At 38.5% G+C, this 23,602-nt stretch overlaps 1 protein-coding gene across 1 annotated transcript; it reads right to left on the bottom strand.

Annotated features, from left to right (window-relative positions):
* Positions 1 to 1,340: 1,340 nt before the first annotated feature.
* On the bottom strand, positions 1,341 to 22,804 carry LOC137709981 (flavin-containing monooxygenase FMO GS-OX-like 4). The gene is made up of 6 exons (XM_068448956.1): positions 22,748 to 22,804; positions 22,437 to 22,589; positions 22,258 to 22,340; positions 22,028 to 22,163; positions 21,744 to 21,917; positions 1,341 to 1,619 (listed from the first exon to the last, which is right to left on the bottom strand). The coding sequence occupies exons 1-6, from the start codon at positions 22,802 to 22,804 to the stop codon at positions 1,413 to 1,415; spliced, it is 810 nt and encodes a 269-aa protein (XP_068305057.1). The 3' UTR covers positions 1,341 to 1,412.
* Between the last annotated feature and the right edge of the window lie 798 nt (positions 22,805 to 23,602).

The following is a 23,602-nucleotide window of genomic DNA, read 5'->3' as shown; positions in this document are numbered from 1 at the left end:
TAGTAGCACGCCTGTAAAAGCGATGCCATTTAACACATTATTCGGTAAAAATGAAATTTGGATTGGGTCAACGTCCGTATTCAACTCGAATGTATGAATTATTGATTTAAAATCATTGTGCAAAACATGGCAAAATGAAACTATCCAGCAAACATTCGCGAAACAAGACAAAAACTAACAATACGATTCACCAAACCTTTCCATTGACAAGTTTAGTACACTTACTACTGGTCTGGTACTAAGATGCTGTTATAAAAAATGGGTATTCAAAAAAGCTGAGCTCAAAAAACTATTTGGTAAACACTTAAAAACAGCTTATTTTCACAGTTTTGGATGAAAAAAAAAACTAAAAGCGTGAAGTAGCAAAAATAAGCTCATTCTCACAGCACAGCAAAAACAGTTTTTTTTTTCAAAACACAGCAATACCAAACCAGCCCTTAATAGTCTTGAATTAAACACAGATTTTACACGTCTTATTAATGTTGAAGAATAGAATCTCACACCAGTTATATAACAAAATACAATACACATCTTATTATTTGAGATATTTTACAAAAAATATAACTGAAACCTTTTATGGTAAAACCACTCCTAACGAGAAGTTGTTAACGGGGGACAATATTGATAATTTTAAGGATGAACTTGCATGGGCCTATAAAATTTAGAGTACATTGTACCAATGGTTCCTCAACTTTAATCAAATTGGAGCAATGGTCCCTCAACGAAAAATTCATTACTATTGGTCCCTTAACTCATCAAAACATGTACCTATGGTCATTTTTATCAACTCCGTCAGAATTCTGTCAAAATAAGTTATATTGGAAGGACCATTGCTACAATTGGATTAAAGTTGAGGGATTATTTCTCCAGTTGGATTAAATTTGATAGACCATTAATACAATTTTTCTTATTTGATTTTACATATTTGCCTCTTGATTCAGCTTGACGTGCATGACACGTGACTCATTTTAACGGAAGTTCTAACGGTGTTGACAAAAATGACCATGACTGCACGTTTTGATGAGTTGGGGAACCATTGGTTTTTAATTGAAGGATAGCTGCTCCAACACAATTTAGTCTAAAATGCATCAATCACAAAGTAACATTTTCATTATTGTACAATACAAGCTAAGAACCCGTGAAAATAGCCCGGTACTCGAATTGAGTCGAGTGAAACACGTAAATCTTTGTGTGGTTGTGGATTCCACGGTCTTAATTAATCACAAATGTTGGTCCACTTTTGGATGCCAACGAACGACATCAACACTCATTTTAGTTTTTCCTAGAAATTACGTACATCTGTGATTTGAAGCTGAACTCAAAACCTTCTGAAGGACAACAACACGCCAAGATTTCGTGGGATATCTGTTTTCGCTTGTTTCAGCTTGATCATATCAGGACAACGTTCGATATCACTTGTCCATTACCCCAATTCCATTGAAGGTGTATTTTCTGAAGTCCTCGTGAGCTTGCAATACTAGATGGTGGTCATCCCACTCGTCCCGGTACGTCTCTGGTCGTTTAATCAGGTTCTGTGTTGCTGCAACAAACATTTGCTTTCTCCATTCTTCAAAGACTGGACACCCGCACTGAACTGCAAGCCAATCCTCATATCCAGACTGCAAGAAATAACACTGAAATATTTGTTCTTTGATAAAAGCAAGGGGACTACTGAAATCTGATGGAAAAAAATGAATTCACAAGTGACTGAGAAAACCTACAGTTGACATGATTGAGTGCGAAAGATGATAGATACTAAACAATGCGAGGTACATGATTTGGGGAAGATGGATTTTTGCCAATTGCAATGGCTGACTTGTTGACACAGTACAATACAGTGCCTCCTTGCTTTTTTCCGATATCTTCAAGAATTCTCCGAAGCCATATGGCTTGAGATGCTGCTTTTGCTGCTGCCACATACTCTGCTTCAGCAGACGATTGTGTCACCACACTTTGTTTCTTCGTATGCCAAGAACATATCCCTGAGCCAAGAGAGAAAACGTAGGCCGACATACTTTTCATATCATCAAGACATCTAGCCCAATCATAATCGATGTACCAGATAAGCCTTGAACTTCGTGCTTCAGCCTTGTACATAATTCCATAGTCAAGCGTGCCTTGCACATATCTTAACACCCTTTTTCCAGCACCAAAGTGAAGCTGACTTGGTTCCTCCTTGTATCTTGAAAGCATACTTGAAGCAAAAATATATATTCGGCATAGTGGTAGTGAGATAGAAAAGACTACCGATCAAACTTCAATACTTTGTGCCATTTGATTTCTTTGCACCATCACATTTCTTCATCTTTTCATTCGGCATCAAAGGAGTAGCCACTGTTTTGCAGTCAGATAAATTGAACTTCTTGAGCAGATTTTCTGCATATTTTTTTTTGAGAAATAAATATCCCATTTTTGGTTTGAGAAACTTCAATTCCCAAGAAATAATGAAGCAAACCCAGATCACTCATCTCATAGGTGCTCATCATATCTTTCTTGAACTGCTGTAACAAACTTTGATCATTTCTAGTGAAGACTAAGTCATCCACATATAAGGAAACAATGAGAATTGAAGCTCCTCTCTTCAAAACATAGAGTGTAGGCTCACTTTGGCTCTTTTTGAAACCACGTTTGGCAAAATACTTATCAATTTTAGCATACCACGTTCGAGGTGCTTGCTTTAACTTGTTTAATGTTTCTTCTTCCAACACTCCATTAAAAAATGCAGACTCACATCAAGTTGATAAATCAACCAATTCTTTTGAGCATCAAGAACAATTAAAGTCCTAATAGTTTCCAACCGTGCAACTGGAGCAAAGGTTTCAGAAAAATCAATACTTGGCTTTTGAGTAAAGCCTCTTGCCATGAGCTTGTGCTTTTGAATGCTCCCATCTTGATTGAATTTCATCTTGAAAATCCACTTCACGTCTATGACATCTCTATCTTGTGGATAATCAACCAGCTCCCATGTTTGATTTTTCTCGATCATTCTCATCTCCTCCTTCATGGCTTTCACCCATATTTCATGATTTTGTGCCTCTTTTCCGGCTCTACACCAACGAAATCCGAGTTCTTAATGGAGGACTTTCTGATGAAGAGTAGTTTGGAGAACCAGGTTCTGCATTCAAACTGCTTCCAGAACTTCTTCTTCTAGCAACTACTGGAGTTGAGGCGTGACTTCTTCTTGCTGCTTCTCTCTTGGAATTTCACCTTCTTCTTGTATAATTGCATATGGCATCTCCTGCATTTTATTTTCATTCCAATCCCAGCTAGCTTTTTCATTAAAAATCACATCTCTACTCACAATCAATTTCTTAGTTTGAACATTATCAAGCCTATAACCTTTGGTGTTGGAACAATAGCCAAAAAAGACACATTTTTGGCATTTTTTCATCAAGCTTAGTTCTTTTTTCGGCGGGAATATGAGCATAACAAATGTAGCCAAAAGTTTTGAAATGACTCACCGAATGTTTGAATCTGCTCCAAGCTTCAAATGGAGTTTTGTTCTTTATGGCTTTGTATTGAATTTTGTGAATGGTATATTCATCATAAGACAATCAGGTACAAGAGATAGCAATATATATGTGCTAGAGGGAAGAAAACAAGACTACCTATCCCTCCTTGATTTACGTCTAAAGCTAACAAAAAAGAACAAATAAGACACATCCCTTGAATTAAGGGAATTGACAAGACAAATAAGACAAATTGAGGAAATTGACAACAAGAGACACATCCCTTGAATTAAGGGAATTGACAACACTATCTATCACCCTAAAATCCTTTGTACGGTGAACATGCAACCTAACCTAACCCTAGTTGCCATTCTTTCTTCCAATACTCCCCCTCAAGCTGGATCAAAGGGATTAATTGATCCAAGCTTGAACAAAAGACGTTGAAAATCAGCAGAGGGTAATCCTTTTGTGAAAATATCCGCAAGTTGATCATGACTGCGCGTGTAGTGAGTGTCGATCACCTTGGACTGAACTTGATTTCTGACGTAGTGACAATCAACGTCAATATGTTTAGTTCGCTCATGGAATACAGGATTCGATGCAATGTGCATCGTGGCCTGATTATCACAGTGTAGGGACATGGGTTGTTGATGAGGAAAACCTAAAGTCAACAGAAGGCTTTTGAGCCAAATAAGTTCACAAGCAGTGGACGCCATAGCACGATACTCTGCCTCTGCACTAGAGCGTGCAACAACACTTTGTTTCTTGCTTTTCCAGGTAACTAGGTTGCCTCCCACAAACGTACAAAACCCAGTGGTAGACTTGCGATCGAGAGAATTGCCTGCCCAGTCAGCATCGGTATAGCCTGAGATCTGAGTGTGACTATTGTTGCGCATAAGAATTCCTCTACCAATGGAACCCTTAAGATAACGTAGCACACGATGAACAATCTTGCCATTTTCTCTCCCAAAAATGTGATCTTTCAGGATGTAGTCACCAAGAAGACGATTGGTGAAGGATTTTTCTTAAATGGTCTCTACTATCTTTCCAAGCATATTTAAGTTCCCAAGGTTTTTCAAGTCACTTCAAGCTTAGCTCAAGAACAACAACTTTGGCACCAACGTCTAGCACATCCTTCTGAAAAAGTTCTATCCACCTTGTTCCCAAATATGTGCAAAGTTACAAGTCTTTGTGATGTTTGTCATTTTTCTAAGTTTACTAGATTACCATTTACTTCCTCTTTGTCTAGGGCTAGTAACCCTTTTGAAATCGTGCATTCCGATGTTTGGGGACCAACTATAGAGTCTTTTGATGGATACAAATATTTTGTAACTTTTGTGGATGATTTCACAAGGATTACTTGGTTGTATCTTTTGAAATTTAAAAGTGAAGTGATGGAAGTTTTTCAAGATTTTCATAGACTTGTGGCCACCCAATTTGCTTCAAAAATTCATATTTTACGATCAGATAACGGCACAGAATATATGTCTCATAACATGTCACACTACTTGAGCACGCATGGTATATTACACCAAACAAGCTGTGTTGGAACACCTCAACAAAATGGGGTGGCCGAGAGGAAGAATAGAGATCTACTTGAGAAGACTAGAGCTCTTATGTTTCACATGAATGTGCCTAAGAAGTTTTGGTCTCAAGGAGTCCTTACTGCGGCATATCTCATCAATAGATTGCCTAGTAAAGTGTTGAATTTTAAATCACCTTATGAGGTCTTGAAAAATAGAAAGATCAACTTTTCCCATTTGAGAGTCTTTGGGTGTACATGCTTTGTTCACATTCAAACTCAAAATCGTGACAAGCTAGACCCAAGGGCTGCCAAATGTGTCTTTCTAGGTTATTCATCTACCCAAAAAGGTTACAAGTGCTATAATTCAACAACTAGAAAAATGGTTGTTTCAAGGGATGTTAAATTTGAAGAACATGTTCCTTACTTCTCACAATCACTGGATTACTCTAGACAGGGGGAGCATTTGATGGACTTATTTCCTTTTCCATATCCAAACGGAGAAGATGCAACATGCACTCCTAGTGATCATGTGCCGGATGATGTTAACCTTCACTCGGTGGAACATCTTGAAGATGGAAACCCTTCCTCATCGGAGATTCACACTGCACCCTCCAGTGATCCTTCCAACCATGATGTTGTTCAAATACCTGTAGTTCAATCTCCTACAGTTCGTCGCAATCCTGCACGAGAGAGGAAACTTCCATCCAAGTTGCATGATTATGTGACCTACACTGCCAGGTATCCCGTGACTGATGTTATTGATTATAGCAAAGTCTCATCTTCTTTTGCTACATTCCTAAGTGCCATTAATGAAGCTCGAGAACCTCAAAGTTTTCAAGAAGCCAATCTTCACAGTGAGTGGAGAAATGCTATGGCAGAGGAACTTCAAGCCCTCCATGAAAATAACACATGGACTATAGTGAAACTTCCAAAAGGAAAGAAGGCAGTGGGGAGTCGTTGGGTGTACAAAACTAAGTTTCATTCAGATGGCACAATCGAAAGGAATAAGGCTCGCTTGGTTGCTCGAGGTTTTACACAAACCTATGACGTCGATTATAAAGAGACATTTGCTCCGGTGGCAAAAATGAACACTGTTAGAGTATTGTTGTCGGTTGCTGATGCGAGATTTATACTCACACAAATTAAACCCTCTTTTTATCAATTGTAGTATAGGTGCAAGTAGGGATCGTTCTGGACCGGGGATTAGGAGGGATTGCAAATCTCTTGGAAACTGACTCAAAAACGTAAAATAACAATATGAAATACTAACTTAGACTCAAAGAATGCAAAACTAAAAATAAGAAAGATTAAGACTAAGACTTAAACGAAATATGGGGGGATTGATTTTGGACGAATTTAAACTAAAATGGATAGATTGTAAAGAAAACAAATTGTAAATATGAAATTGACGGAAATGAATGGATGGTATGGCTAGCTAAGGGGTTCATCTCCATACATGACAAAGAGAATTGAAATTAAACATTGAAATCAAAGAAACGCCTAAACATACCAACAACTCAAACTTGAATTGTATGAACGTTTAGGCCCTCTTCTCTTCCTCTTTATTGTAGCATAAGGTCTAGGGATAATTGGTTTGGGGGATGGAAGTGTGGAATGGAAAAGGAATTATGGAAATAGGTGAGGAGTGGTAGAGAAAATGGTGCAGAAAATGGAGAGAAACTCACGGCTAGAGAAGGAATGGAGTGTTTGTGTTGTGGTATCTACAATGGAATGGGATGTTTTGAATGATGGGAATGCAAGGGTATTTATAGGAGGAGTGGAGATGTATATGGCTATTTGTTTAAGGTGTTTGTGTGGAGGAATGATGGAGAATTGCATGTGGAATGGCTGCAATGATGAAGAATGAAAGCTGGAAAATAAAAGGGAAAGCTGGAAATCTGAAAATGCAAATGGGAATCCTGAAATGCAAAGGTGGCCACGGTTTTGAGTGTGTTTTGTGTTGGAAATGCATGTGAATGCATGTGAATGTTGTTTGTGTGAAGTGTGTGTGGGTTAAAGAGTGAATGGTGGTGTAATGATGAAGTGTGATGGCTGAAAATGTCAAGGGAAATGCATGTGATTGCATGACAAAGAATTTCAGGATACATGTGTGTGTTGAATGGTTTCTTGGTGAAGGATGTGGAGTGGTTGAATGTGGTGCAATGATAATGTTTTGTGGCTGAATTGGTGGTGGAATTATGATGGGAGTGCATATGATTAAAGAGTGGGAGTGCATGTGGGTGAATGTGAAGGGAATGCATGTGTTGATGACTAGGTTAGTGGGTGGAAATCTGAAAATGGCATAAGGGAATGGGAGCTCACGGTTTTGAGTTGTTTGTTTGTGTGAAGTGTGTGTGAATGCATGTGAAGATGCTAATAAATAATGCATGTAGGGTTAGGAAATAAAATCATAACTTAAAGGGAGATGATTAAAGGGTGTTGAAAGGTTTGAAATGCATGTGTTGAATTGGTGGTTGAATGATGAAAGAATAAGTGAATGATTATGATAAGTGTATAAGTGAATGATTATGATAAGTGTATGATATGTTAAGTGATAAATGAATGATATGTTAAGTGATAAATGAATGATATGTGGTGAGTGATAAGTGAATGGAAGTGATAAGTGATAAGTGAATGGAAGTGATAAGTGAATGGTTTGATAAGTGAATGATATGATAAGTGAATGCTTATAATAAGTGAATGATATGATAAATGAATGCTTTAAGTGTTTAAAATAGGGAACAAAGCCCTTCCTTGCATGGCAAGGAAGGGAGACACAAGGAAACACACGACAATGTCCTAAGGTTGCAAGGAATGTTGTTTTTGTGTTCTAAAATGCGTAGGAGTCTTCAATGATGCTTAAACATGAGGTCTTTTAGGATTTAACTTTCCTACTTCAAGTCTTTAATTTCGTCCATCCTCTTGGCTCCAAGCATATGATATCCATTCCAATCTCTAATTTGCTCCAAAAGGCTCCAAAAGGCATCCTTTTGCATACCTTGCCCTTAGAACCTGAAAACACACAAAAGAAGCATAAAGGATTAAAATAACTAGAGAAACATAACGTAAATGCACGAGAACAAGCCATTTAAGTCGCATGAATATGCTCCTATCAAATACCCCCACACTTATCTTTTGCTAGTCCTCGAGCAAAACAGAAAGAAAAACAAAACAAAACCAAACGAAACAAAACAAGTAAAACACAACCTAAACCTTCCAACAACCGTCTTAGGGATTTCCAATGCACATGACACGTTAAAAATCATCATTCCCACAGATTTTAGTCATCTTCACACTTAAGTACATTCTTAATCATAGTCACCATATACTAGTTCACAATTAAGCATTTAAAACCATGTTTTGAATGTAGTAACATGCCTTAGAGAAATTGCTCAAATCCTTACAAGATATGCACTCGTTTTTCACACAGATTTTCTGACTACACACCCTACACTAGTTATATGTGAGAAGATTGATGTAAACATGTAGACGAACACTCACATATGTTATAACAAGGAAAGCATTTTCTGGATTTACGATAATGACATGAATATGATCTCATGAATGGAATGCTACTACTTAGAATGAGAACCAGTGATTCCATAAGCTCATATCAATTTCAAACTCCACATTATTGAACACATAACGATCAAGATAGAAGTCAAAGGGGTGTAACGGGGCTAAAGGTGTTTGGCTAACAAAGAAGGTATATGGAAAACAAAGGTTCTTAAAGAAATAGCGAGCAAAGCATTTGAATTAACGTAGAATTCACTTTTGAATGAAAACTCAACTTTTGAACAACAAGGGGGAACAAGCTCTTTTTTTTTTTTTTTTTTTTTTTTTTTTTCTTTCTTTCTTTTCTCTTTTTTTCTTTTTCATATGTTTTTCACAAATTTTTTTTTCTTCTTTTCTTTTGACTCTCAAAACATACAAACTTAAGAACAAACTTTTACTCCCCCACACTCATTTTCTTGCAAAATGTACTCAAAAGGAATTCATTTAAGTCATGCTCACTATCTTTTAAGAACAAGGGTACGGATGGTCCTAATCTAGGCTAGGTAAGGGGTGATATGGTTAGCAAAAAATAGGTTAAATGAGGCTCAACGGTGTTAAGACTTACAATATATACGAAATATGGGAAGTAAGGCTATTTGGCTATGGTGGCAACTACACAACTTCATCTTGATATATGTTATGCAACTCAATATCATGCTTTGAATGAAACGGATATAAGTTCTAGCATTTAGTTCTATCATGATACAATTGCATTCTAAGTAGCAACCAAGCAAGGAATAATGAGATCATTCAACAACTTTAGAAAACAAAGAATCACAGAAAATAACTCTCCAAAGAAGGTAATGGCTCGAGTCTCACAGGGTTGTAGCGTTTGTTTGAGTTCCTTCCTTCAAGCATGTTACAAAAACGAATTTTTCTTTTATGATTGCATGTGAAGTCATACATTATAACCATAACTAAACATATACCAAGAGTAAATCAAACTTTCATCCATGTTTATAACTCTTTTTAACAGTCATGCAATTACAAACCAAATCCTCATCATAACGTTGGAAGGTTTCCTAAGACACAAAAACAACTCAAAACACTCTTTTTAGGCTTTTCAAAAAAATGTTTTTCAAATTTTTATGTGATTTTCGGAGTTATAAAACAAAACACGCTAAAACAGTTTAAAAACACCTTAAAAATATTTAAAACAGCAAGGAACAACACTTGAAGTTATGGGTGATAAAATTCAACGAATTTGCATCAACATACTTAGCTACCCCCCCCACACTTAAATCAAACATTGTCCTCAATGTTTTAAGCATAGATTCACACAAAGCATAAGTAAATACACAAAAAGCACTTAAACATACTAAACATGGCAGAATGTAATTAACAAAGAGAAGAGTTTAGAGACGCAAATCTGGTTATAGAGTGTAAATTCCATCTTCTCCTTGGTAATTGCATTGAGGCTTTTGATCTTTGTGATTCCACAGGCTTACTCTTGAACTGGTTTCTGCCCATCGTTGATTTTCCTTTGTGCTACTTCTTGAACTGGGCAGCATGATGGTTCATTTGGTCTCCCCCGAAGGTCTGAGCTTATCCCTTTTATCTGTTTCTTTGTTCAATCTTTCCAATTCGTATTGAAAAGGGTTGGAGGATAACTCAGCCTATGTTTGTCTCCACATGCTTCAATGTATCATTTTCACTTGCCTTACTCGCTCCCCTTTGCAGAAGTGGTCCCTTTCTCCGGAAGTGTATCAACCGTTGAAGATGACTACTCGAGAGCAACGCTAGGTAAGCAATCAGGAATAGATTCCAGGCAGTTGGCTCCAGATCGGAAGATTGACTCCAAGTGCCGGCTGATTGCTTCTTTTACTTTGCCATGCGAGTAAGAACAAGGACAAAGAAAAAGACAGGGAAAGAGCATGATATGAGATACTTTTGCTTTTGACCTTGATGATATGAGATACCTTTGCTTTGAAGAAGCGGTGAATGAATCAGCACATGCTTCAATCCGCCGTTTCCTCCTGGGTCATATGTACTCCAGGCATCTGGTATCATCTTTGGGGAAGAAGAAAGAATTGAGTATTTTGAAAGGCTTTGCTGGGAGTGCGCCCTCAGAGGTGAGGGAGAGTTGGGCATTTTCTTCAGGTTTTCCCTGCCATAAAAGACGAAGGTCGACATATATAGAGATAATATCAAGTGGTGGTACTTTTTACCTTTGTCGACAAACGTTTTGATCCCGCAACTCCGGCTTTTTGAAATAGTGGTGCCTCTTCGATCTTTGAATTCGGCTCTTCGATTTCTGAGCAGGCGCCCCTTCGATTTCTGAACGACGCCCCTTCGCTTTCTGAACGACACGTGGTAATGCAGATGCGGCTCCTTTTGACAAAGCTGCACGCGTTTTCTGAAAAGCAGAGAAAGCGTCGCCGAACTTTGCGCTTGTCGGCTAAAGACGTGTAGTTGCGATGATGGCCTCCACGTGTTTTCAGCTTTGTCAGAAATCTTTTGACAAAGTTGAACGCGTTTTCTGAAAAGCCGAGGGAAAGCGTCGCCTAACTTACGCCGGAAAATCCGGCTCTTTGAATCAGTGGACGCGTCGCCTTGGCATTTTATAGAGCTATCGATCACCGCCAACATACACACTCTGAAGATTTCCCATTCCTGAAACTCGACTCCGGCCCTTTGTGAAATTTTTAACTCCATCCACCCCTTCTCTTTGAACACTTTTGAAAAAAATGGCAAACTCATCGAACCTTAGCTTAGATTTGAGTCTCAGCAGCGATCCGGTTGCGCCCCGTCAAGGTAATGTATGGCGCCCTTCTTTTTTATCTTCTAACGGTCCTCTTTCAGGTGAAGACTCTATGATGCAGGACGCCACAACAGCTACAATAGTAGCTAAAAACCTCCTCACTCCAAAAGATAGTAGGCTGCTGTCAGGACGGTCCGATGAGTTGGCCGTTCAAGAGTCCCTCGCACTTAGTGTTCAGTGTGCGAGCTCTGTGTCCAACATGGGCCTACGCCTGCTTGCCCGCTCCCGTCAGGTGGAATCGTTGATGGCAGAGGTGGAAAGACTTAAGCAAGAGATCCAGCAGCTTAAGTACGAGAATAGAAGTTTGCATGTGCTTGCAAATAACTATTCGTCGGGGATGAAGAGGAAGCTTGATGAGCTGCAAGAGTCTGAAGGTCGGATTCACAGTGACCGTCAAAGGTTTTCGTCTTTCCTCCAGAGGCACCTTTTTCCTGGCTCATCCAGCGCTTGGCCAAGTATTGAGGCCTGGAATGCTCTATCTTCGATGCCTCCCGCTCCGATGCCTTCTGCTCCGATGCCTTCTGTTCCTACGCCTTCTGCACCGATGCCTCCCGCTTCTATGCCTTCCGCTTCTGCTCCTCGTAGTGGGGCTTCACGCAAACAACCTTTGTGAAGCTCCACCTTTCTCTATGTTTAGTATCTTTCTTTTTTTTTTTTTTTTTTTTTTTTTTTTTACATAAATAAAATCAAACGGCATGGAATTTATCTTTGAATGGGCGGTGATACTTGAAATGATCCGGTAATAGTTTAAATTCCAGATTGGGTGCCTGAATCATTAACCACATGTTAGTATAAAAGAAAATTGAAATTCGGGGAGGCGGCTTACCTGTGTGCTCCAAAATGAACTCCAGAATAAACACCCCTTCGAAAGTTATGACTTGTCCCGTGTCATAAAATCCAACTTCCTTGGGAATTGTGGTTTCAAATATGTCCTCTTTGATGCCTTCTACATCTTCTCCAGCCACTACCTTCTCTTGAATCATTCTTCTTGGTGTACAAAGTCCTTTGAAGAATTCAACACCATCTAAAACTTGCTGTGTTGCACCAAGAATTTGAATAGCATTTTGCACCTTTGGGAAGGCTTCCACGATGTCCTTTTTACTCTCTTCTTGGTTGGGAATCAAAAACCTGCTAGGAAAAGGGACATTGGGTGGAATAACATCAGAATAACATGAAATTGGGACGTCCTTACTGGTGGTGGGTGGTTTAGAGGGCTTAGGGGGCTGCGGCAAGGGTTGTTCTACCCTTGCCGTGTGCATGTCTTCTTCCTCCTCCTCAATTAGCAGCTCTTCATCCACTTCTAGGCTATGTTTGGACATTTTTAGGTCTGCTCCAACCTCCATAGCACTTCCCAAAGTGATAGCATTATGGATTTCAAAATCTTCCTTCGAGTTTTCAATAGTTGAGTTGGAAAGTTCACTTTGCTCTTGAATTTGTTTCATGAACTCCATAATCTGCCCAAATTGCTCGTCCAATTTACCCAACTTCTTGTCTTGATTTTGTTCGTCCTGCGTCAAAGAGGTTAGTAATTGAAAATTTTTATCATTATCCATGGACATACTTGAACTTGATTGGAATTGTTGTGGGGGAGGTTGTGGTGGCTGCATAGGTGTTGTATTGAACTCCTCATATGGTTGCCAATATGCTTCTTGTTGAGCCTCCTTGGCTTGATTTTGTGACCCCTGCGCCAAAGAATTTATTTCATTAAGAATTTGAATATAATCTACTGGCGAACTTGAATTTAATTGAGCATATTGCATATGAAGTTGTGGTGGCTGCATAGGTCTTGAATAGAACTCCTCATATGGTTGCCAATATGCTTCACGTTGAACTTGTTGATCTTCCCACCATATAGAGTTTGAATGATCCCTCCAATCTCTTTGTGGACATTGATTGGCTTGAAATCCTTGCCTATATGAAGCACCAAATGTAGGGACACTCTGCATTGTGGTCCTTTCGGCATACGGCGACAATTTAGAAGTAAGATTTGCCAATTGAGCTTGAATGCTAGCAAAATCCATAACTTACTTCTCTAGTACCTAAAAAGAAAGAGAACTAAATCAAAAATCAAAAGTAACAACAAACAAAGAAAACAACACTAAGTTAGAAACTAAAACGAAAACAACTAAACCAAAAAAAAAGAAAAGAACTAAGGGATTAGCAAAGTTGCTAATCCCCGGCAACGGCGCCAAAATTTGATGCGAGATTTATACGCACACAAATTAAACCCTCTTTTTATCAATTGTAGTATAGGTGCAAGTAGGGATCGTTCTGGACCGGGGATTAGGAGGGATTGCAAATCTCTTGGAAACTGACTCAAAAACGTAAAATAACAATATGAAATACTAACTTAGACTCAAAGAATGCAAAACTAAAAATAAGAAAGATTAAGACTAAGACTTAAACGAAATATGGGGGGATTGATTTTGGACGAATTTAAACTAAAATGGATAGATTGTAAAGAAAACAAATTGTAAATATGAAATTGACGGAAATGAATGGATGGTATGGCTAGCTAAGGGGTTCATCTCCATACATGACAAAGAGAATTGAAATTAAACATTGAAATCAAAGAAACGCCTAAACATACCAACAACTCAAACTTGAATTGTATGAACGTTTAGGCCCTCTTCTCTTCCTCTTTATTGTAGCATAAGGTCTAGGGATAATTGGTTTGGGGGATGGAAGTGTGGAATGGAAAAGGAATTATGGAAATAGGTGAGGAGTGGTAGAGAAAATGGTGCAGAAAATGGAGAGAAACTCACGGCTAGAGAAGGAATGGAGTGTTTGTGTTGTGGTATCTACAATGGAATGAGATGTTTTGAATGATGGGAATGCAAGGGTATTTATAGGAGGAGTGGAGATGTATATGGCTATTTGTTTAAGGTGTTTGTGTGGAGGAATGATGGAGAATTGCATGTGGAATGGCTGCAATGATGAAGAATGAAAGCTGGAAAATAAAAGGGAAAGCTGGAAATCTGAAAATGCAAATGGGAATCCTGAAATGCAAAGGTGGCCACGGTTTTGAGTGTGTTTTGTGTTGGAAATGCATGTGAATGCATGTGAATGTTGTTTGTGTGAAGTGTGTGTGGGTTAAAGAGTGAATGGTGGTGTAATGATGAAGTGTGATGGCTGAAAATGTCAAGGGAAATGCATGTGATTGCATGACAAAGAATTTCAGGATGCATGTGTGTGTTGAATGGTTTCTTGGTGAAGGATGTGGAGTGGTTGAATGTGGTGCAATGATAATGTTTTGTGGCTGAATTGGTGGTGGAATTATGATGGGAGTGCATATGATTAAAGAGTGGGAGTGCATGTGGGTGAATGTGAAGGGAATGCATGTGTTGATGACTAGGTTAGTGGGTGGAAATCTGAAAATGGCATAAGGGAATGGGAGCTCACGGTTTTGAGTTGTTTGTTTGTGTGAAGTGTGTGTGAATGCATGTGAAGATGCTAATAAATAATGCATGTAGGGTTAGGAAATAAAATCATAACTTAAAGGGAGATGATTAAAGGGTGTTGAAAGGTTTGAAATGCATGTGTTGAATTGGTGGTTGAATGATGAAAGAATAAGTGAATGATTATGATAAGTGTATAAGTGAATGATTATGATAAGTGTATGATATGTTAAGTGATAAATGAATGATATGTTAAGTGATAAATGAATGATATGTGGTGAGTGATAAGTGAATGGAAGTGATAAGTGATAAGTGAATGGAAGTGATAAGTGAATGGTTTGATAAGTGAATGATATGATAAGTGAATGCTTATAATAAGTGAATGATATGATAAATGAATGCTTTAAGTGTTTAAAATAGGGAACAAAGCCCTTCCTTGCATGGCAAGGAAGGGAGACACAAGGAAACACACGACAATGTCCTAAGGTTGCAAGGAATGTTGTTTTTGTGTTCTAAAATGCGTAGGAGTCTTCAATGATGCTTAAACATGAGGTCTTTTAGGATTTAACTTTCCTACTTCAAGTCTTTAATTTCGTCCATCCTCTTGGCTCCAAGCATATGATATCCATTCCAATCTCTAATTTGCTCCAAAAGGCTCCAAAAGGCATCCTTTTGCATACCTTGCCCTTAGAACCTGAAAACACACAAAAGAAGCATAAAGGACTAAAATAACTAGAGAAACATAACGTAAATGCACGAGAACAAGCCATTTAAGTCGCATGAATATGCTCCTATCAGTTGCAATTAACAATGCATGGCCTCTCTTTCAAATGGATGTTAAAAATGCTTTCCTGTTGGAAATGTGCCCTAAAACCAATCATATGATGATACTTTACGGACATTTCACAAAGTTAAACTAATGTAGTTTAAATGTAAAGGGCAAAGATTATTGTTTGAGCCGTCTCATATAAATGTTATATGCTTAAACGATAAGTCCAAGGAATATGTGATTGGAAGAATGCGATCTAAAGAAGTTAGATTCATGAGACCATTCTTTCGTTGACACATCCTAAACGTTCCTGATCATAGGATTGTCAATTGGGCATTGACAGTCCGTTAAGATCAGTACGTGCTATGTCTTCTCTCAGGGAGAGTGACTAGTCTCGAGTCATTGGTGTGTGTGACATCAAGACAAGTACGTAGGTGCTCAATAGAGAATGAGTTCACTGAACACGATCAACGAAGAGTTCTCATATTCATGTCACATGAGAACTCATGGTTGGGATAATGCAAATTAGTCTTTTGACCTGAGGCATCACAGTTGTCTTGTGGTTAGGTCCTTAATCTTTGATTATGTCAAAGTCACTCCATCAGGAGGGTGTCCACGGCATCGTTGGGGTTAAGCCACTTAGCCATGGAGGCAAGTGAATGCGCAACAAGGGATCTCTAACCTTCAAACTGTTTGAGGGAGAATACTCTATGATATGATTAAGAATCTTTGGCCAAAGTATGAATGAGATTTAGGAATGTGTTCCAAATCACATTCAAGGTAATCATATAAGCACATGACTCACATTGGATAGTAGACATGAATAAACTATCAAACCAAACAATGTGGTCAAGAGTATTGTATTAGAGAAAGACCGTATTGCATTTGTAATCCTAAAACTGAATAGGTTCTCCACCTCTTCTGATTAGCTTGGGTAACCATGACATGCTGCTAGGCGTCAACCATGGTTTGTGGAAGCCCTAAAAGTGTATTATCACTAACGGGAGAATTGAAAGTAAGTTTCAATTCACAATCGATTAGAAAGAGTTTTAATCGCCCACTGCCTCGCTAAAAGGAACCTAATGGATCGTTCACCGAGTAAGGTAGAGTTTGAAGAAACAACGGAGATGAGTAAGAATAATTAAATGGTTTAATTATTTATCTAAGGCTAGGATTAATTAATATGTTAATTAATCAAACGAATAAGTTCGTTAAAGACCTCGGGTTAGTTTTGGGCCGCAAGGCCCAATGGGATTTGAATGTCAAGCCCATTAACTCAAGTTGTATGACAACTTGAATAAACAAAGGGCTTGAAAGCCCAATAAACCCTATAGGCCGGCCATGTTAGAAGAATAGGGCTTTTGGTCCATTAGGTCACTTATTTGAAGGGACTATATAAAGGACTTTATAGCCTAAAATTCATTAAGGGTTGTTTTTGGGGAAAGGATGAGAACACAAGCTCTCCTTTCTCTCTAAAATTTCGGCCACCTTGGAGGGATCATCTAGCAATCAAACTCCTCCAAGGTCACTCATTTTTCTTCTTCATTATGCCTTGGTGATGAATCATTAGAGGTTCTCAATTTTGGGAACTTTGGAGAAACCTTTTTTCATCCATCCAAATCCATAGATCTAAGATGCAAGGAAGGCCCTCTCTTTGGGTGATTAGCCTTTGTTTAAATACAAAGAGGAATCTACAAAGGTATATATTTCAACTCACTTTGTTTTGAGTTGATTATTGGTTCACCATTTTACTAGGCTTTGAACATTCATGGGTAATGTTTTGTTTTTAAGTGCATGCTAGCATGATTCCGCCTTTAATTTGTTAATTGCATGCTAATGATGTTGCTTAAATGAACATGTCATCTTCCAAAAATAATCCTTCATTTCCTGCATGGTGAACTTGAAGAAGAGGTTTACATGAAGCTACCCCCAGGTCATCCTCAATCAAACAATCCAGAAATGGTGTGCAAACTCCATAAATCCATTTATGGTCTCAAGCAAAGTCCACGTGCATGGTATGCCAAGCTCAGTCATGTTCTGGAAAGGGTTGGTTTTTGTCGAAGTATTGCGGATTCTTCCCTATTTGTTCGTTCCAGCTTAGTGGGTATAGTAGTTGTGCTCATTTATGTTGATGATCTAATTGTGACAGGTGATAATATGTCAGAGATTAATGCTCTTAAACAGTATCTCAACAACAAGTTTGCTATCAAGGATCTTGGCACTCTCAAATACTTTCTGGGCATCGAGATGGCACACTCTCACAAGGGTTTCTTCCTCAACCAACGCAAGTATGTCATGGATCTTCTTCACGAAGCAAAAATGACAGATTGCAAGCCTGCTCGTACCCCCTTGGATAGCAACTTGAAGCTAAAAACTCACGGTGATCCAGTTCCCAATTTAAGTTACTATCAAAGAATGGTTGGCAAACTCATTTATCTGACTATCACACGTATTGGAAGAAAGAATGGCAACTAGGGTTAGGTTAGGTTGCATGTTCACCGTACAAAGGATTTTAGGGTGATAGATAGTGTTGTCAATTCCCTTAATTCAAGGGATGTGTCTCTTGTTGTCAATTTCCTCAATTTGTCTTATTTGTCTTGTCAATTCCCTTAATTCAAGGGATGTGTCTTATTTGTTCTTTTTTGTTAGCTTTAGATGTAAATCAAGGAGGGATAGGTAGTCTTGTTTTCTTCCCTCTAGCACATATATATTGCTATCTCTTGTACCTGATTGTCTTATGATGAATATACCATTCACAAAATTCAATATGGTATCAGAGCAGTGACCCTAACCGGCCTGTCTCTGTGGTGTTCTCTTGAGAGATTCGTGAGCTTCTTGTCCTTCAATCATGGCTGAAGAAAGCTTAGTAAATTTGGAAGGAGACGGCTTTCATGCTACTCCACCATCACCACACTCAGATATTGATATCAACGCAAATCAACGTCTTAGTTCTGTCTTGCTAAATGAGTTTAACTATCTTCCATGGGAGAGAGCAGTTTCTCTTGCTCTGGGAGGACGATCAAAGCTTGGTTATGTTAATGGTGCTATTCCAATGCCTGAGACTACCTCACCGAAGTATGATGCTTGGCTATGCAAAGACCAGTTGGTCATGTCGTGGCTACTCAATTCCATGGATCGTAAGATTGCAGAAATTTTTAGCTATGCTGAATCCTCCATGACTCTTTGGAAAAATCTCAAGGAAATGTATGGAAATCAGAACAATGCGGCTAGAGTGTTTCAGTTAAAGAAGGACATTGCTGGTTTGCAACAGGAAGGGAAGCCATTTGTGCAACATTTTGGAAAGCTGACCACTATGTGGAACGAGCTGAATGTGTATCGACCACACACTATCGACGCTGCTGTGCTAACTAAAAGAGCCGAGGAAGACAAAATATTCCAACTCCTAGCAAGCCTGAGCCCTGAATTCGAAGATCTTCGAAGCCATATCCTCATGAATCCCGACCTGCCTTCTTTTTCAAGTGTGTGTGCCACAATTCAAAGAGAAGAGGTTCGAAGGAAAGTCATGACCTTGGACATGAAGACAAATTGAGGAAATTGACAACAAGAGACACATCCCTTGAATTAAGGGAATTGACAACACTATCTATCACCCTAAAATCCTTTGTACAGTGAACATGCAACCTAACCTAACCCTAGTTGCCATTCTTTCTTCCAATACTTTGGTTGGACATCTATTAAGAATGTATACTGCTATACACAGCTTCTATCCAAAAAAATTTTGGTAGCCTTTTCTCATTCGTCATGGATCTAGCCATCTCTATGATTGTTTGGTTCTTCCTTTCGACAATCCCATTTTGCTGGGGACTATACCCTGTTGCCAATTGCTTCCAAATGCCTTCATCTTTGCAGTAGTCTTCAAATTCATGAAAGGTATATTCGCCTCCTTTGTCACTTCTTATGATTTTGATGCTGCAACCACTTTAATTTTCTACGAATGCTTTGAATTGTTTGAAGACAGTGAAAGTTTCTGATTTCTCCTTCAAAAAATAAACCCATGTCATCCTTGAATAATCATCAATGAACGCGAGAAAGTACTTGTGCTGGCTTAAGGAAGGAGTTGGCATTTTGCCGTAAATATCGGTATGCACAAGTTCCAGCGGTGGCTTTGCTCTCCACGTGCTTTGACTTGGGAATGAATTACGGTGCTGCTTGCCCATGACACAGCCTTCACAAGCATCTGTTGTTGCTTCAATTTCCGATAACCCTTTAACAATGCTTTTCTTCTGGAGAAGCTTAGCCCCTGGAAATTTAAATGACAAAACCTCTTGTGCCACAACCAAGAGTCTTGCACAATATCAACCTTCAAAGAAACTTCATTTCCATAGCGCATTGAAGGGGGAAAAGTTTGATTTTTCTCCATCGGAACCGATGGGATGAGCTGCTCATTATCCTTCTTGTCATAAATAGTGCAATCCACATCTTTGAAAACAACTTTGTAGCCATTTCGCATAAGCTGCCCAACACTTAATAAATTTTGAGCTATGTTTGGAACAAGCAAAACATCACGGATATATTTGACTCCCCTTTTTGTTTGGACGGGAACAGTGCCTTTCCCCAACGCTTAGTGATAATAATCATCACCCATCTTTATTCTGGGAGTAATGGAAATGTCCATATCAACAAATAATTTTTCATTTGATGTCAGATGATTGCTGCAGCTGTTATCCACGTACCAAACATTATTTCCTTCTGCGGATTTTGATTGACCAGCATAAAATAAAATTCTTTCTTTTGCATCATCCTTCTCTGCAAAATTTGCTTGATTATAATTCTTGAATCTACATTCCTTTTCAACATGTCCAAATTTGTTGCAATAATGACACTTTGGCTTCCCACGGTTAAAACAATCAACTGTATCATGGTTACTTCTGTTACAAATCTTGCAAAAAGGCTTATTACCTTTGTTGTTTTTGGCATCATCTCTTTTGCTAGACTTGCCTTTCTTCCATATTCTTTGCTTCCTGCCTTGCTGGTCATCTCAAGCATTGCCTTTCTTGAAGAACTCCTTGGATTTGAATGTGAGCTTCGATTGGAAAGCACTTTCAACAGATTGCTCATTATTTCGTCTCAGCCTTCTTGGCTCATGAGACTTTAGAGAACCCATCAATTGCTCTAGTGATAAAGTGGCGAGAACCATCATTTTTCCGGCAAGCTGATCAAGATCTTCTCAACAACCTGCTAGTTAGACATATTTTCTCCAAGTGTTCTAATTTGATTCACCACTTCAACAACTCTGGAAGAGTAATCTTGGATGCATTCTAATTCCTTCATATTGTGGAACTCCCTGCACAACGTCTAGAGCTTGATGGTTTTTACCTTGCTGTCACCTTGGAACTCATTTTCTAATATCTCCCACTCTTCTTTTGCTATTTGGGCTCTTATGATTCTTGGAAAAATGTTGCCAGTGACTCCATTTTGAATTTTTGAGAGAGCCTTGGCATCTTTCATTACATCTGCTTCAAACTTTTCTTTCTGTGCAGCCGGAACTTCGGCATCAGCAGTAGTTCTTCAAGTCTTGTTTCAACTATGCTCCAGAGTCATTTTGACCAAAGCAAAGTCCTCATCTTCACCTTTCAGAAATCATAATTCTCTCCTCCAAAAATTGGAAGAATAGAGTAGGAAACTGATGGACCTTCTTTCCCACCAGAAGCCATCTGTTAGAGATGTTTAGAATGCCCAGATATGAACGAACACGGATGTGGTACCAATTTGTAGGAAGTGTAAAAGGATGGAAATACTTCACAAGTTTATGGGAAATCTGAGTTGCTACAGCGGAGCTCTTGTATTAGGTCTTATTATAACTCTCTTGATACAAAATGATATGCCAAAGGCTATATATAGAATACAAAGTACTAGAGAGTTCTTCCTAGATAACTTAACAAACATAGGCTGGGAACTCTAATACAATAACTCTAGAATAATTGTTCTTGGGAATGTCCAGAGTCTTAACATTTTAATTCCAACAGAATATAATTGTTCTTGGGAATGTTTAGAGTCTTAACATTTAGGGTAGTGCATTAATTCCAACAAGAACCACATCGCTTGGTTAGTAAAGACTTTATCTTTTATGTTTAGATGGACGCGCTTAAACTATCTTATCTTCTTAAGTTTATCATATGCAGATCCAGTCAAGGAAATCTAAAACAATACTTCATTGACCGATCACTCCGAACCCAGCATCTTAAGTCTTAACCACTAAGAAAGCTTATGAGGGCAGAGAGACTAGCAAACAAAATAGGCAGGGAAACAAAGAGATTGAGTTTACCTTATAAGCATAAATGTTGTGAGTGTAATGCTTAGGGGTGCCCGAAGCTTCGAGTGAAGAGTAGGAAACTTTGCCATCCTCCACCATCTCCTGTTGTGACGGAAGTGCAATACGATTATACAAAACGCCTGCTATCCACTTGCTTTGAAGTTCAAATATAGGGAAAGGCTCAGCCTGGCACCAAAATGTTCAACCATTTACTTCAAACATAAAAAGAAGAATGAACCAAAAAGAGTCAAAAGACCCAACAAAAATATGGTAGACAATTTACAGAAGAGAAATACCTTCCATGTTAACCCAACGAAGGAAAGTGTTGGAGCCAAGGCGGGTGGGAAGATGTGCTTGTACAGTGGTCCAACACGGTTATCATCCACGGTCACAATGCCATTGGTTTCAAGAAAAGGGAAATGATATTTGTACCTTAAAAAGAAAAAATATATATTACCACCTCTTTCATTCAATACAGAAAACTAATTGATAGCTTGAAGTCCTAAAATTAGCCAGAGCAGTGTACCCTGTGCGGTGAAGAATGACGTCAGCGAGGACAACGCTCTCATCTTCGAAAGCAACTCTACCATCTTCATGGAAACTTTTGATCTGCATTTGTTGAAACAATAGCAGTACCTTGGATATACCTATTTCCCAGCATCAGTCTTAAACCAAATTGAAAATTCCGTTGGTAAAGTCTATTACCATAGAATGGAGCCACATATTATCATAGGCGGGCTGCTTTTCATTGGTTTCATCCGGGAGAGATCTAGATGCAATGTGAACCTCTGTAGCGATTCCATCTATGTCCCGTGAAATATCAATGGCACTAGGTGCGCTCCCTAGCAAGATTACAACCTATGCAAAGCATGGAAAGGGATAAGATAAGCTAACCACCATATACATTTTTTGAGCAAAGGAAACCAAAAACAAGTAATAACTTTAGTACTCTACCGGAACCGATTTGCTTCCTTCAATCAATGAGAGATTCCAAGATATATAATTGATTTATATACCGCTATTAGTATAGTATCTATTAGAATACAAAGGTCAACATTGTAATTAGATGACATGTGTAAGTGTCTATGACTGGAATAAATTTATGAAATTAGATTCCGATTACAAGATACTCCTTTATTTGCTTTGACTTTGGGAAATCAAAATGCATACTGTCCACACGAATTTAGGAATCAACTTCTCCTTTTGGAGGAATTGGACTACCTGAGGGAGGCATTTGAATTCCTTGACATGTGGGGATTGAAATGGATTTTCTTTACCAATTATGCCCTTACATGGTTCTGATTATACCAACACTGCCCTCACTTAATTTCTATTAATTAGACTAAAAATAAGGGAGCTTTAACGAAAAGGGCTTGAAACAAGAGTATTTTAAGAAAAAAATCACCCTATATCTTTCTTTAACCAAAAACATCTCAAAATTAATCATAAGGACAGAGCCCCCAAATTCTAAACGAGCTGGGTTACAAAGCCCAACACAAACCAAAATAAGTTTTCAAAAATGCCCATAATGTTGAAAAGTCTGATGTCTGATGGCATTGAATGCCCACAAAGCAAAAGTCTTCTGCATGGGCAAAGTTTTCAATGCCCATGCAAAGTGAAAGTGGAAAGTGAATTGTAATGTCAGAGGACGCGTTTTAAATTTCAAGATGCATTAACTGCATCAGTTTAGAGTTGCTCTATAAATAGAGCACTCCGCATGTAACAGAAAGTAGAAGAAGAAAGAAAACTAGAGAAAAATATCAGTAACATCATCTACTCCTCTACCTTTTATTTGTTATCTGCCTGTGCTATAATTTTAGTGTGGCATTTTACATCTACCTTGCACCTACCACTTAAAAGGTTATCTCTCA

The sequence above is a fragment of the Pyrus communis genome, chromosome 12 (assembly GCF_963583255.1).
Source record: "Pyrus communis chromosome 12, drPyrComm1.1, whole genome shotgun sequence".
In the NCBI taxonomy this organism is placed as follows: Eukaryota; Viridiplantae; Streptophyta; class Magnoliopsida; order Rosales; family Rosaceae; genus Pyrus; species Pyrus communis.
Note: the sequence above shows the minus strand (reverse complement) of the source record. Positions and strands in the feature narration are given on the sequence as shown.

What these genes read in the sequence shown, in the direction of transcription:
- LOC137709981 (XM_068448956.1), bottom strand. Translation starts at nt 22,804, where the DNA reads ATGTCATCTAATTACAATGTTGACCTTTGTATTCTAATAGATACTATA. An exon ending in TAGATACTATACTAATAGCG is followed by an intron (nt 22,590 to 22,747) that starts GTATATAAATCA and finishes TGCTTTGCATAG; the next exon opens with GTTGTAATCTTGCTAGGGAG. An exon ending in GTCATTCTTCACCGCACAGG is followed by an intron (nt 22,164 to 22,257) that starts GTACACTGCTCT and finishes TTTCTTTTTAAG; the next exon opens with GTACAAATATCATTTCCCTT.